The following is an 11,426-nucleotide window of genomic DNA, read 5'->3' as shown; positions in this document are numbered from 1 at the left end:
TCGCGTGCTGCCCCTAGCCAACACATCGCCCTCGTGTATTGTTAAGACATCCTTCGAGTAGCCTCGGCGTGACGCTAAACCATGCTGGAACTTTGAATTCATTGCAATTCAAGAGAAACTCCCTCTGCATTTTTTTTTAATGCGCGGTATTGTTTACCAGCTCAACCCAGATTTCTGCACCGACATATCTGGCCGCATTCCTGAACCGATTCCGAAAATTGCGCAGCCTCACAATGTCGGCCCACGGCGAAGGTACCGCTGCCTAGAAATGTGGGAAATTCTCGTATGTACGTATCAGTCGGTATGCACCACTGGCTATGCGCCGCACTTCAATGAACAAAGCAGATGGCCACGTTCGTCACTGGTTATCACAACAAAACAAGCATCTACGTTTTTTTTTTAGTACATGTCAAGTGGAGCTAACTCTGCCGAATTTTTTCCGCATCTCAATGGGCGCGAAGAGAGAAAGTTTTCCCACTAAAATATAGGCTGTTTTAAAAGAAAACAAACAAACAACAAGCTTTATTTTTCAGCAGCTCAGTAGTTTATCCTGGTGGTGTTCCAGAGTGTGCATGGTTTGGCTTTGTACATCGCGGCTCCTGGTTCGCACTGGAATGCTTTGTGGAAGTAAGGGTTGTTCCTGGCGGTGAGGTCAATCCTGCAAATGAAAAGAGAGGTGCCCAAGAAAAGTTTAAGATTGCTGTTAGTGCTTAGATGCTTTTTGAAATAATCAGAATAATAATGTTGTTTTAAATGCTGGAACAATATGTGCTGTAGTCCATATGATCAGTTTATGCACCATCCGACATAACGGCGACCCTCATATGCGCCCCTAGCATCATCATCATCAGCGACAGCTGACTATTTTCACCCCCAATGCAGAACGAAGGCTGTCCCACCGATAAGCAATTACACCTGACCTGCACTAGGTGAGTCTCAACTGCAACGGAGTGCGAACTGCAACTGAAATGTTCTCAGTTCATCTCACAACCTAATTTTCTACCCATAGCACCCATCTACAGCTATAATTGCCCATTGCTTATCTACTATGCGCATTACGTGGCTGGCCCCGCTGCATTTTGTTTTTCTTATAACGCCAACCGGAATATGGGCCACGCCCGGTTGCTGTCTGATCCACACCGCTCTCTTTCTGTCGCTTAACATTACGCCTAACGCTTTTCGTTCCATCGCCCTTTGCGGCGTCATTAACCTGCTCTCAATCTTCTTTAACCTCCTGTACTGATTCTGCTGATCATGAATTCTTGTTCCCTTGCAAGGATACTGAACATTACCTTTATGTCTCCCCAATAATATTCAGCCCTACCCTTGCCTTTTGTTGGTCGGGGCCCACAATTATTTGTTGCAATTCGTCCTCAGCGTTGCTGAACAGGGCACTGTTGGGGGAAAACGAAGGTTGTCGAAAGATTCGCCATTGATCCTCACTCTTATACTTCCCAGTGCTCGAATACTTGATCTAAGCGTGCTGTAAATAGCGTAGCAGAAATTCTGCATACTTGCCTGACCCCTTTCTTGATAGGCAATTCTCCGCTTTTCTTGTGGAAAATTAGAATATCTGAGAATTCTGTAGATATTTGCCATGATATGTATGCGTTTTTTACGTCTTCATTACGCAAGGCCTCCATGACTAGTGGTGACTCCACTGAATATCTACACTTATATCTCTGCTCATATAGGAAGGTATCTTTCAAGAAAACACATTTACGGGCATTCCTGTATGCCACGCACTTCTGCTTCAGTAGCGCCAAGGGCCGCATTAGATTGAATATCTTGTTTTTGATTAGGTGTGACATAATCACCTGTATTAAAATAAGCAGCGTTCATACACTGTGACGAGGTTTTAGAGTTGAACTTAAACATGAGGCAGAGCGAGACTGACGAGGGCGTCGCTTACATCTCTCTACGTTTGTCCCGTGCTTCGGTACACCTGTTCAAACTCATCTTAGTCATCAACCAACTAGCTCAGTTCACTATTATTCCATGAAGTATACTGTCATGTCTTCCGGCAGTACATTCTTCGATTTGTTGCGTCTTGCGTCGAGCGACAAGTCGATAACGGTAACAACCCGGTTGAAAACGATCGCCGCCAAAAAGTAATGCAATGCAGCGCATGGTAACGGAGTCAATATTACTTTATGCTGCCGTGCTGTGCACGATGTAACGTGACACCTGGCGCTGCGTGCATAGAATATTGTAACCTCTACCAGCTAAAATCACGGAAATGAGTGCAGCCTGCCAGCACCCTTCCTTCATCCGCATTGACGTCCCCAAGATACTATTGTAACACGTCCTCGTGGACATTTCTAGCCCCGATTCAGGGTTGTGTTCCTTGTTATCACGCGAGCTTACGTTACAGACGCCGCAGGCTTCTTGCATCACGGTGTGGCATATTTTGCCATGGAGTGGCCCCGCGACTGCCCACGTACCATAACCGATGCTTCTTGATGCAAGCTGTAAAACTTTGAATATAAATTCTGGCATTTTACCTGACAAAACTGACATCTCATACGAGGCACGCCACTGTGCGAGGAAGTCTGGATCAATTTCGTCCAAATGGAGTTCTCTAACGTGCGCGCAATTCTAAGCACACAAGTGTTTTTTGCAACTCGCTCCCATCCAAACGCGGCGACCAAAGTCAGGATCGAACCCGTGACCTCAAGCTCAGCAATGCAACGCCATAATCACTAATGGCGTTTTTCACTGGTCGATTTGAAGCGGCCGCCGCAGTCCTCGAGCGAGCCCTCAAGTTTCACAAATCCGAATCGGCCAGCGGAGCGCAAGAACGCTCCGCCGGGGATCACACAGGAAGTCTGCGTACACGCCGCACAAACTGGTTCCGGAAACCATGCCCGACTTTTGCTCTGTACGTTTCCACGGCAACCAAACTCGCTGTCCCGCGTGCGTAATTTGACCGCGGCAGTCGCAGAGTCCGTCATTTCCACGACGCGCCCACAAGCATTGTGCATGGACAACGTGCATAAAAGGCTTTGTACAGCACCTGCGTCACCTCATAATCGCTGTCGTCCGAGCTCTCATCGCTAAACGCGAGCTCTGCAGCAGCACCAAACGCAGTCATGTTGCGAAGCAACTCAATGTTGTGCGTACCAACCGGGTACCGATTTCGCTTGAAGACGGATGTGACGCGAGCTATTTCCGCCCGAATCCGCGCCTCGGCGGCGGAGCAGGTGAGAGCGATCCGGCGCGGAGCGAGTTGATCCGAAACGACCAGTGGAACGCGCGAACCCGCTCCAGATCGACCAGTACCAGACAGATAAAAGCTACTGTCAAGCGCACCGTATCGCAATACAGCAAGCGAAAAATTACATTTGCTTCTTCATTTGTAATCAGTATTGCAAGTTCACTACACTTCACTTTATTACCTTAAAGGCCCCCAGTATTGGGCATATTACATAAGGGGCGGGTAGCTAATAAAATAAATTAATACACATAGAAAATACGGTTAGGTACAGGTTTGCTCGCGAGTAAACATGTTAATTATGCAGTTCAGTAACGTGGATGGGCAGGTGATTGCAGCGATGTCGTGTGGAAGGCCGTTAGCACTGCAGTCAACACCGATGTTAGCACTGCCCTCAATACAGCACTGCAGTCGCTTCTTCGCTAAAGGGTACACGAGTGGTTACAAACAAGAGGCGTCGCGCAAGCACGCCAGAGAAAAGTGTCTTTTGCTGACAACACCTTTATGCACAGTAAGCAAAACCCCGTCCCCGTAAAACTATGCAACATGGCTACCGTAATATGAGTGCTAGGCTAAAAAATCACAATGACGCGTTCAATTAAGTTGTGTAATTCTTCCAGTCTGACGCGTGCTAGGACACATTAACCTATCTTACAAAATATGCCACAATATATAGCCTCTAACATGTACGGTCGCGATCAATTTGAAGGTGATCGTGCGAGCATCGACCGGCGGGCCTTCCAAGCAGCATAGCGGCCGATTTAGGAACTGCGAAGATAAAAAATTCGCTGCCTTCTTCCCCTTTTATGCTCTTCCAGGCTGCAACTGTCACCCCCATGACGCACTCGCCACATTTCTGGGTTTGTTTCGCTTTCATGGCAATGATGTGAGTGCGTCGATGTCTCATGCATATCTTGGCTAACTATGACGCCTCTGTGCGAAAGCTGATAAGGCAATCGAAATAAATTCTCTGGTTATCTCGTGGACGGTGACGGGAGTGACAGCTGCTCAGGGAACAGCAAAAGAGAGAGAGGGGAGTTATCTGATGTTCCCCTCTCGACTGACGGTGATGACGTAACGTGGCGCTGCTCCTAGATTCGCTTGCCGCTCGAGCGATCGCCTTCAGATTGATTGCGACTGTACTATTATGAGCAATATGAAAGGGAACACAGGAACGCGTACAAAACACCCTCAGACCCAGCTATGTGGGTGCTACGCAGCAGCCGCCGTCGGAAACAAAGTAGAAAGGGGGACGCTGTTCTAACAACTGTTCGCACTCCCGCCGTGCGTGTCTGCAAAGTGCGGAACTTCGCATCGCCAGCAGGCGGCGATAACACTGTTAGATATTGCGTCACTGATAACAATTTGCGCCGAATCGTTACAAAAGGTAGCAGTGTTCCTGACTTCGGTATTGATTCATGGTAGATCTTGTAAATCAGGAAAAAATGGTCTTTAAGGATGAGTTCAAAATAAGTTTATTGGCGCTTGCCGAATATCAAAAAGATATTGAAGCAAATGAAATAAACCAATAGCGTCATCGCAGCTTATGCTCGTCCTTTGTTTTGTTCGTTGGTGGCCTAATAACGCATCATGCCTCTGTCGACTTAAAAAAACTAAATTATGGGGTTTTACGTGCCAAAACCACTTTCTGATTATGAGGCACGCGGTAGTGGAGAACTCCGGAAATTTCAACCACCTGGGGTTCTTTAACGTGCACCTAAATCTAAGCACACGTGTGTTTTCGCATTTCGGCCCCATCGAAATGCGGCCGCCGTGACCGGGATTCGATCCCGCGACCGTCGACTTGAACGACGGCCTCCATTCCTTGGGGCTGAGACGCGTAGAGAGCCTCGATGAATGCGGTATCACGCTGAGGCACTTCCACTCCATTCTATTGCTTCCCATAGTTGGTCGGAGTTCGCCAATTCTAGTGACCTCTTCGAAAGGTTCACTTTCATACGGCCCCAAACGTGCTCTATAATGTTCATGTCGGCACCCTTCGCGCACCACCGCAGTTGCAGTACCCCTCGCTCTTCCAAATGCGCGCCACGTCCTTCGATGTGTGAACGGCTGACAAGTCCTGTTGGAAAAAATAACACCTATCCGGGTGCGGCCCGTTTAACACATAGGGGATCATCTGGTGCTCGAGCAGAGTGCAATACGCAGCACTGCTGAACCTCCCATCAATTCTCACAAGTGGGCCTAGGGCCTTCGTGTGAAATCGCCCCCCAGATGTTCACTGACACACGTCCACTGGAGGCCACCGCCTGGATATTCTGCGGACTAAAGCGTGTGTTTGCGGTCCGCCACACTCTCTTTCGTTGGTCCCAGCGGCTCGAGAGCGTGGACTCATCAGAGAAAACTACATACTTTCATTCGCTCTCGCTCCAGCTGCGGTGTTCAGTAGCGAACCTCAGGAGAGCTGCTTTGTTGGCTGCGGTGAGCAGAGGTTTCTGCGCTGCGATGCGACTTCGCAGTCCTGCTTCTCTAAGCCTTCGTCGTACCGTGCTGTCGATCACGTTGTCCAAGCCAAGAGCACCTCGAACGTCCTTCGCACTAAGAAGTTGTTTGTCGCTGACGGCAGCCACGATGCAAAGGTCTTGGTCGTTCATTGTTGGTCGGAGTCGTCTGCGGTGCGGCGCATCGTTTATGCGTCCTTCGTCTCGGTAAGCCTGGATAATCCGGTTGACCCTTTTCAATGGGCGGCCTGTCACGAGGGCAATATTGCGCTGCATATAACCTCTTTTAGACATTTCTATCATATCTTCCCGCTGGTTAAGAGGCACTCGAGGCATCTTGAGGCTAGAAAACCAGAGTTGACTGCTCTGTGTGGACCACTACAGTATGCTACCTAAATTTTTCTGAACGAACTTCGTGCAACAAAGTCGCGCGAGAGACAGTTTATCAATGTTCTTTTTTTTAATTTTCTTTATTCTTTTCCTCTGTCGTCATTGGTTCGTGCACCGCCGCTGTTCGAAGTGCCACTGGCGACCGGGTGCGTCGATTCAAATAAAGAATCGGTTTGAAATACAGGGCAAACTTGGTCTAATAGTACTATCAAGCGGTTGCGCGAAGAAAAAAAAGGATGAAAGAAAAGAAAATGAATCGGTGTAAGTCACTGGCGACAATTACCGTCTTATCGGCTGTCAAGCGATCCATGACGTAAGCTGCTCCTTTGTAGAAATGCCAGAGTGGTGGGAGTGCCAACAGGTAGTGGAAGAGCACCCTATTTTCCTCTTTGTTTTTCACAGCGCCATCCGCGTATCGCTCCGAGTCTGTTTCGAGGCTGTTTGCCACTCGTTCCTGTGTTCCCTTTCATATTGCTCATGATAGTACGTGCGTTCAGTTATATGATAGCCATGCCTCCAACCTCACCGGCGCCGCGACGAATCACTAGATGACAGCAAACGAAATCTAATAAAAGTACCACCAAAAAAGCGGCACGAAGGTTTCATTTGCGTAAACTATATCTTATGCCTTCCAAAGGAAATCTGCACAAATGTCTGACATCAGGGAATGGTTTGACTTCAATATCATTAACTGAAGTTATCCTTCATGTAGTGACAATCGAACGTTCAGCACATGTGCGGCTGTCACAACAAAAGTAATGACCAACTGATTTTTTAAGAAAGCTGATGAATAACAACGATTCAGAAATAACAACGATTCACAACAGTGTGTGGACTGCTCGCCAATGGTTGCGTTCATTGTGTGCATTGAGTAAGATTGGAAATAATAAATGAATGCGAAGATTATAGCTTGCCTAAGCTAATAAAAACCACCCAGATTTATTAAAACTATATCACGCATCCATATACATATAACGACGCCCTCATGCAAACATCCTAAGACGGAGTAAGCAGTTCAACATGAATAGACGTAACAAAACCGCAGGTAAGATAAAAAAGGGAAAGGGAATTGCAGGACAGAGAAGTCATCGAGCCAAACGCTCAGCTGTTTCCTTCACGTCTTGGTATAATGAATTACATTTTGCTATCGTTGTGATGATGACGGATTGGCATCCCCTTCGGAACAGTGATAAATAATCACCTAGCCTGTTCGAGCTGCTTGCATACATGCGTCCGGTAAGTTATACATTTTGTATACTTAAGAAGCTTCTCCATTTACATTGTATCGCTACCTATGCCTGTAATGGATCCGGTCTTATCACTCTTTTGCATGCTTTTTTTTTCGAAAATTCCTCCAAACGTTTCTTGTTTATCTCGGCTTCTGACCCATTGATGCTTTAGACGACGTTAAGTCCAAGCCCTTCTGGAAGGTGCACGTTGACTACGGGTCTCGCTGGATCAATCTCTTCACATTTCAGTAGGATGTGCTGAGTTTTTTTCTGGATTTTTGGCTCAACATACACATTTCTCATCTAGTAGCAAATATTTGCTCCGGTATGTTTTTGTTCTTAGACAATCGGCTCGAGCCTCAAATAGCAAGGCACTGCCATTTGTGTTATGGTACAGATTTTTCCTTCTAATTTCTTTTTTCTTATTCTTGTAAATCTCCACGTCCCTTTTTGTTTCTATTCTTTGCATCAAATTGACTATCTGCGTTTCTATCACTTTCTTTATGAAGTCTCCCTGTCGTCTATTTAGACTTTCAGTAACCTTGTACTTGGTTACCAAATTTCTTGACCTCTTGCTTCATTCTATGTCCATGCTTTTCAGGTATAGATGCTTGTACACTTTAGCCGCCCATTTTTTATCCAAGCTCTTGTGTCTATCTTCAAAACTAATTTTGCTCAGCGCTTCTCTGACTTCAAAAGTGGCCCAGGCCATTTTACCTTGCACTGTCTCATTTGTGGTTTTACCGTGGGCTCTCAAAGACTACCGGCCTACCGACCTCTGGTTAACTTCCGGCCCCAACAAGATATCTGATTTTATGCACAGAATGATATTTGCGAACGTTAGCGCTTGCACCATTACTCCTTTCCAGACTGCACGTGCCACCTCATATTTATTGAGGCCCCCTAGTAATGAATGCTTAAGTACAATGCGTCTCGAAGCGACATATTTTGGGGCACATAATTAATTGATACTAAATGTTATCTCGAGCTCGCATAAAAAGTGGTATTTCATATGGTAAATAAATGATAATCATTTTCACATTTTCTCGCCTGTACACTCACATTGACCTTGCTAAATATAAATAAATAGTTTTATAAGAAAACAATAGAAAAATTACAGCTTTGTGACCTGTGGAACATGTCCAGTAAATTAGTGCAACCTCTTTTCTATGCCGAGACTTTAAACGCATTTAGTCCCGACCTAACAAGCCCTTTAGTTTTTTTCAGCTGTTGATAGCATTGCATTGTTTCGGCGCTTCTCTCCGAGAGAAGAAGACCGCGTGTGAAGGATGAACTCCGAATGGGCTCCGGCTCTTGGAACACCTCACAGCTGATCTTTTGTTTCTACAACGTACTTACCACCACCAGTCGACGGATGTTAACGGGTGAAATCTTTTGAGACCAAGATCTCCCAGATCCGGTGAGACCTCGGCCCTTGCACATTTCCAGGCGAGCAGGCCGCAGCGCTAGGCCTAACGTAGGCCCCGAGATTACGGCGTGACAGGATCACGTGCCGCCCATGCCCACTGCACTGCTACCGTGACGATGGCTGCCCGAGACCCCCTGCCTGCTACAGCATTGGACGAAACCACACAAGCCGCTGCTATGGATCAAGAACCGACTCAAGACAACGAAGACGGGTCTTGGTTTCTCGGGGCCCGAAAGCGCAAGAAACAGGTCCAAGCTACGTCGAGCTTGCCACCCAACACCGAACCCGCACAGCAGGACCACCCACATCTGACATTGCGCAATAAGAGCTCGCAGCTACCCCCGCTACCGATCAACGACTTGAAAGTGGTCTTCCGACCGAGAGATGGACTGAATCTCGGTGAGTGGCCGCAGCTCTCTATAGCCAGAGCTATAGGCACAGCGGCTCAATTAAACGAGAGCACGCTCCACCAGCTAACCATCCGCAAACGCCGAGAGCAGAACGTCGCTGTGGTCAGCACACCGGATGGAGAACTAGCGGCAAGACTGCAGCTGATCAAGTCTATATGCCTGGAAAACAAGCAGTACGAGGTTCAGGCCTATGTGGCTGCTCCGGATGCTTCCTGCACAGGAGTAATCTCCGGCATAGAAAAGAACACCATGCCGACCACGCTGATGACAAATATCCAATCACCGATGGCTCAGGTCCTGCATGCAAGAATGATGGGAAATTCAGCCACGGCCATCATCACGTTCTCTGGCATTAGCGTTCCCCGGTACATCTACTATTACGGAGCAGAATACCGGTGCTACATTCATAAACCCCGACAGCAGCTGTGCAGCGTGTGCCTCTCCTCGGGTCATCGAGCGGATGTTTGCCCAACCCCGGATAAACCCCGGTGTGCTGCGTGCGGAACTTCCAACCCCTCCGAAGGACATGATTACACGCTGAAATATTTTCATTGTGGTGGTGAGCACCCGGCCACTGACTCTCGATGTCCTGTAAGGCAACGCAAACCCTTTAACAAGAGCCACGTGTTCCGAGAGCGGCAGAAAATGGCGGAGCAACCACTCCAGCACGACAAGAAGTCCAGCAAGGTAACGACATTCAACGGTGCGGCACCTGCGACTACTGATGCAACACGTGGTCGTCCTCGCTACCGATCCCGGCGACACAGCCAGTCCCAAAGTCGCAGTAGGTCCAGGGTCCGCAGGCCGTCTAAGGACCAGAAGCAACCACGTGGTCGAAGCCGATCTGGGAGCCGCAGCCTGACGCAGCAGAAACAGCCACCGAAGGAACCTTAGGCCGCGTGGACGAAAATGCCCGACCATCACACCAGGAAGGCGACCACGGTGAGTTTGTCAGCGCAGTTTCCCCCTCTTTCCTGCTCTCTTCCTGCACCTCCTTCCGCACAGCAAACAAACAAACAAAACAAACTGTCTCCCACAGCGACGCTTTCACTCACCCAGACACGCACACTCGCACCTGAGAAACTCCCTCACAATTCTTGCACCAAACAAGAAGTGTACGAAATGATAGAGGAAATGGCGACTGTTTTAAGAGGGGAGATGCAAAAAATGAAGAAAGAGATCATGGCTGATGTCAAGCACATGCTACAACAGGTCATACAACAAGCCATGATTGACATGAAACAGTTCATCAGTGCCACTTTTAGCTCAACTTTCAGCCATCAAAACGATCCACTTCCACATGACACTAACGCCACCAGAGAACCAAGAACGTCACACCCTTATACCCGTCCGGCTCGTACAACAACACCAGCCCTCACCAGCGAGGCAGTATCAACCAATCATGGGCAGCAAACCTAAGAGGCGCACTACCACCACTTTCCGGGTGTGGCAATGGAATTGTAGAGGGTACCGAAGGAAGAAGGGTTCCCTCACACAGTTCCTAGCAACACGTCCTCACCCACCAGACGTTATAGCACTTCAAGAAGCACATTGCACTCCCACACTCACTGGATACAATGCATACACCGACAAGCATGACACCACCAAACAACCACTAGCTGCAACCCTTGTGTCCAAACAAATCACAGTGATCGAGCACAAGCTCGACAGCTCCCACATTCCGCACGTGCTCTTAGAAATTGTACCTAGGAATCAATATGAAGCCAGCTTCTTTTTACTTAATATCTACAGTGCACCCAAATCGCGACGAGACGACTTCGGACAACTTTTTCGGCCGCCAGTAAACAAGCCAAAAAATTTATTATTCTGGGAGATTTCAATGCGTCCCACCCAGCCTGGGGGTACCAAACAGAAACTCCAAAAGGCCGCCGTCTAGCCCCGGCCATGAACCTTCATCAATTCACTCTGCTGACAGAACCTGACACACCAACCAGAACGGGCAACAGCGTAAGCAGGGATACCTGCGCTGACCTAACAATGGTCAAGGGGTTGACTCAATGCTCCTGGAACAACCTAATGGAGAATCTGGGCAGTCACCACAGCATTCTAGCCACAGAAGTTCAACTTGTGGCCATACGCACCCCAGAACGTTCAATTAAAATAACGAACTGGGACACTTTCCGGCGCAACAGAACCAAATCTGAACAACACGACCCGCCATCTGTACGCGAGTGGACACAACAGCTACAAGCAGATTTTAAAGCAGCCACTAAGCAACTTACTGCAACCACGGAGACACCGGATGTGGACAGACATCTGCTCCATCTCTGGGAA

At 48.0% G+C, this 11,426-nt stretch overlaps 1 protein-coding gene across 1 annotated transcript in view; it reads right to left on the bottom strand.

Annotated features, from left to right (window-relative positions):
* Window positions 1–501: 501 nt before the first annotated feature.
* Window positions 502–11,426, bottom strand: part of LOC142584228 (uncharacterized) — a 254,736-nt gene continuing 243,811 nt past the window's right edge. Inside the window, exon 16 of the mRNA XM_075694382.1 lies at window positions 502–658. Coding sequence (XP_075550497.1) covers window positions 538–658 — 121 coding nt within the window. The 3' untranslated portion in view covers window positions 502–537. The remainder of the gene's footprint in view (window positions 659–11,426) is intronic.

Source organism: Dermacentor variabilis, chromosome 6, assembly GCF_050947875.1.
Source record: "Dermacentor variabilis isolate Ectoservices chromosome 6, ASM5094787v1, whole genome shotgun sequence".
NCBI classification, from domain to species: domain Eukaryota; kingdom Metazoa; phylum Arthropoda; class Arachnida; order Ixodida; family Ixodidae; genus Dermacentor; species Dermacentor variabilis.
This window is presented reverse-complemented; position numbering and strand designations above follow the sequence as displayed.